We start from the raw sequence: 4691 nt of genomic DNA on the forward strand, positions 1-4691 counted from the left end.
CAGCATACATGCTTCTCGTTTCGCTCGATCGTTACGGGGCACTAAAACGGACGGCAATCGCACTCAGCTCAGCCACACAAGAACGACTGCTCATTAGCACAATAACATGACTCGGATATTCATATTAAGACCCAGGTGATGTATCCACAGTGGCTCCAGCTTGTCTCCCGTCATTCATCATACGTGTAATTACGTGTCAGTCAGCATACTTTGTGGGTCGCGTCATTTGCCACTTGCCAGTGCAACCAGCACAATCAAGATACACCTCAAAAGGAATGACGACTCTCAAAGACAGTCATACACACACCAATACGGGGTCCCGGAATGCTGCAGCGGAAGTTATGGGCATTAGTCACTTGAGAATAGCAGCATTCGGACGTCAAATGAACCACATTTGCGATCCCCCTTAGGAGAATCACAATTGATAAAACTTCAGGTGATTGATGTGGGCCTGGTTAAAATTAACCACAGGAGAGTGCGCTGGGCCTACCCAAACTAAAGGCTACCGAAACAGCATGACCTTTGTTTCTGGTCTTAACATGCATGCGATCACCATGCAAATGTACTGTGATCTTGAAAAAACTGTCAGAAAAGGCTGTGTACGTCGACTCAGTGAAGCACTTTGACACAATCCCTGCAACAAACTGTGCTCACTTAGCACACAAGGTGTGCGCATTCACACAAGCCCTTCATGCGGACTTTGACCGCATGGATCACCAAGTTCATTGCTATGCTCAAGAGGCAGTAATTTGTGTTCACCAGGCTCTTTGGTCAAAACGGAGTGGTGAGTCCAGCAATCTGTTTTAGTGCAATTAAACTGTCAATGATGCTTGAGGAAGCCTTCGGCAAGCAGACACAACCACACCAATGACCGATCACTTCAGGATCTGACCACAAATATCGGGCTCTTTGTTAGAATCGATTAATGTCCGACCAATTACTAGCAGTGGTCAGCTGCTTGTTTGAATGCGTTAGCAGCCGGCTCGAGCGTAAATCAGACTCACCAGCTGCGCAAGCTGGTTGACTGACTGCTACCGTGTTCAATCACCCACCCCCCTCCAAGTCCACCTGACTTAGCTAAGTAGAGACGGTAGCGCAGGTGTGGCTGACCCGAGCACATTTTACTGCAAACATATCCGGTGACATTCCTTGAAAACAAACCTAGTGAATTTCGCTCCTAAGAGTAGGGAAAAATATATCCACAAGGAATGGCCCTCCTTTTGGAACGTTTAAAATCGGATGAATGAGTAGAAATTGAAGAGTGAGCTGCAAATTCATCCTACACTGTGTTCTTGTTGGTAGTTTCGGCTTTCCATTCTGTCATTTTTTATAGTAACGCGGATTTTAGAAGATTCCCGAACTACCTCCGCCTATGAAACTAATTCAACTTTGCTCGGCTGTTTTCCACTCAAAGATGAATTGGAACATTTGCCTAAAGAAGATCGGCTTCCGATCGTATTTAGAGTTACCCTGGACGGCGACTCTAGCTGGAGCGACCGAATTAAGACTATGAGCTATCTTAATGGTTAGTCCTCACATGTAATAAAGCGCACGAATAAGACTGACTACGGACTGAATGAACGATTGGCAATAGAATAGGGGTAGCTAAGGTGCGTCGCTTGGCTGTTGATCTGTTCACCTAACTTGCAAGCTGAATTGTAAGCGTCTCATCATCAATCGAGGTGACATGGTCAATATGGGGTTGAGTGGGACCCACTGACGATGTCACCTCAATTGGTGATCGGTGGGTAGACCAGAATGAGTGGCTCTCAAGAAAGACCAGGCTTTTTCGACATCACTCACTCTCCTGTTCTGATGTTTGAGACTATAGCTTTCTCGTGGGCGGGCAAACAAACCCAACTCGGTTTAAAATGCAATATCGAGAGAATAGGACAGAAATTGCAATATCATCAATATATTCATAAACGAATACACGTATAGAAAATCAGCATACGCACATAACACACCGGATCGCACAAAGTATACGGCATTTCAATAAGAGCTAGTGTAGCGGGAATTCGAACAGCAGCACACCGACTTCCACCACGGTTGTGAACCAATCGCGTGACGACGGGATTGGAAGCAGAGAGAACCTGCGTAAATTAATACAATAACTGAGCAACAGGTACAACCAAGACGGTAAGAAGGACACTGGCTTGGTAAACAGATGGATGGGAGGTGACAACCTGAGCCGAATAAACGAGGGCATGACAGCAATGGAAGCATCCACATGTGTATGTATTCCGTAATTGGGGTTTGTGGAAACGGAATAACGGTTTAAAATAGAATTTACTCGTTCGCGTTAGACCTGGAGCAACTTGTTCTGTTGCTGTTGGAATGAACAAAAAGTTCAGTTGGAAGAGAAGGACGAAAGCAACACGGTGTAAAAGTGGGGTGACTAGTTAGGATTCCCCTGTTTGGTAGGCCAATGGCCAAGTTTCACTCTTCTGGTTCAGGTTTTTGTGAACAAACAAGCAAACCATTCGAATGCCCATCATCTGCCGTTGGGAGCTGTACCGGAACCGATCCCAAAGCGGGCTGCATTCGTGGTAAAATATTGTCCGTGTCCTGCTCTGAATCCGAGACTCCCACATCCCAGTACTGTCCGGACAGGTGCAATTCCGGGTCGTCCGTAAACGATGCCATTTTGAGGGGTATGATGGAGGTCGAATGTCCGTTGAGTTTAGCCTCAGTCAGGAGTTGCTTGAATTTGCGATTGAAATAGACACGCACAGGGAATTCCATGAGTAGAAGGACTCCAGCAGTCATCATGATTAGGAAACAGATACGCAGAGACCACACATAGTCGTGAGTGACGTCGGCCACATAACCTGGTGTGAGAGAGACGAAGCGGACGAGAAAGTCAGGGGAACAGCTCTGGACAAACAGTACGGAGAACCTGCTCGGAATCTGGTGCTTTATATAAGCGTGAGAAGGATAGTAGAGTAATTTTGAATACGGTGGTTGTCTGAAGCAGGAGTACCACGAAGATTTGCACCAAATGGTGGTTGGTGCGAGACAATATTATGTTCTTTCTCTAGAGTGTCACAGTACATAACTTCGAGGGTGTCATCTGGATGTACCTCACAAAAGTAACGTTGGAAAAATAAACTACCGACTAAATGCGATTCGCGTTTAGTCAACCACTGCTTCCTACTTTAATGAGAAAGCAGACGCCACTGGCTGAGAAGAATGAACGGATGAATGGAAGATTACTTCACTTAAGAACCATACAAGACAGAAAACAATATTGTGAGTGTAAGCACAAGGAATATTTCGCAATATGAGTAAATTATGACTGTTTGCCCATCACAAACTAGACAGCCCGGTTGCTCAGGGTAACAGAAATACAAATGAGTCCAATTTTCGCAGTGTCTGGTAGAAAAATCCTTCGGAGAGATCATACTCGAAGAGGAGCCACATGCTTGAGAGCTCATGGGAAAATCGAATTTAAGTCTACTATGTTTGCCTTTCTGTCACATGACGGATGAGACATTTCCATGCTCCTTAGGACGAAGGAAGACCGACTGAGAAGTCAGTAGTGGGGCCAACGCCGAACTGGAGTTTTATCCCCTACGCTAATATGTGGATAAGGAGATGAGCACTACTGCAGTTATCAGTGGGAGGACACAAAAGACAGCAGTAGTGAGGCCACAATGGAGACCTGACCTCTTTTGGGAATCGCGGTACGCTGAGTCTTGGTTGACATCGTTCTGGAAGCTCCGCAGAAGCGCATCTCTTGAGAGGATTACGGTACAGCGAAAACGATGATTTTAAACCTATATTCCATGTGCTCATTAACGGGGGAATTACCACCTGGTATAAGGTGGTGAGTGGGCTTGACAGAAACAAACTGAGAAACGGCTATCTCCTACTCATCTAGGGCAAACAGACCTTCAAACATTTGGAACGCGCACTCAACACCCACACAACCAATCATTCTCCAGACCCGGTGAAGTGTTTGTCCAGCCGAGTTAGAGATTATTCACCTGAGCCTGGCCGCTAATTAGGCCAAAGAACTAGCTTGAAGTAGCGGTGTTAACTTATGCTAGGACGTGTTCAGGCCGAAACTTACACGTGCAAAGAACGACGCGACGCAAAGGTCATCATAGGTCACCGCGCGATCCAGATAGCAGGTGCGTAAGTGGAGCTTACCAAACGGCATAGCAACAGGCAAAAAGCGTGGCGGGTGAAAATGGTCAGGGCAGGGGTGTTGCCGTTGGCTGAACGAGTACGAACAAGCACGTGACCACATTTCGCCAATCAGCCATCCTATGTATTTATGCACTAGCTCTCTACGTCAGACAGGTAGTAGCGCTGTGTTTTTGTTGCTGTCTTATCGCGTAGTCTGGCAGGCCCAATTCAGGCATAACTGACAAGCATTCAGTCGCACGTCACAACAACTTACCGATTGCAAATTGGCCCGGTGAAATAGCGATTCCCAGAACGACCATGGTCAAGGCAAGCGAGTGGGGCAAGCGGGATGGACCAACCCAGTCAGACAAGACCACAATCATTTGTGTCATGGCAGTCCCACTACATACACCATGTACAGCAAAGCAGAAGTAGTAGGCGGCCAACAGACCAGTCGGCGCTTCCTGTGAGGGCCAGGGGATCACGCGGAAACACAAGATGGTTAGGTACAACAACAAACAATTGTTGATCAAATCACTGAACGGTCACCAATGGAT

General features: G+C 46.6%; 1 protein-coding gene across 1 annotated transcript in view; it reads right to left on the reverse strand.

The window, feature by feature from the left end:
• Positions 1-1912: 1912 nt before the first annotated feature.
• T265_02255 (hypothetical protein) overlaps positions 1913-4691 on the reverse strand; it is a gene marked incomplete at both ends in the record, with an annotated part of 28705 nt that continues 25926 nt past the window's right edge. The window contains 2 exons of the mRNA XM_009166459.1: positions 1913-2831; positions 4409-4598. Coding sequence (XP_009164723.1) covers positions 2440-2831; positions 4409-4598 — 582 coding nt within the window. The remainder of the gene's footprint in view (positions 2832-4408; positions 4599-4691) is intronic.

This window comes from Opisthorchis viverrini (assembly GCF_000715545.1).
Source record: "Opisthorchis viverrini unplaced genomic scaffold opera_v5_26, whole genome shotgun sequence".
Taxonomy (NCBI): domain Eukaryota; kingdom Metazoa; phylum Platyhelminthes; class Trematoda; order Opisthorchiida; family Opisthorchiidae; genus Opisthorchis; species Opisthorchis viverrini.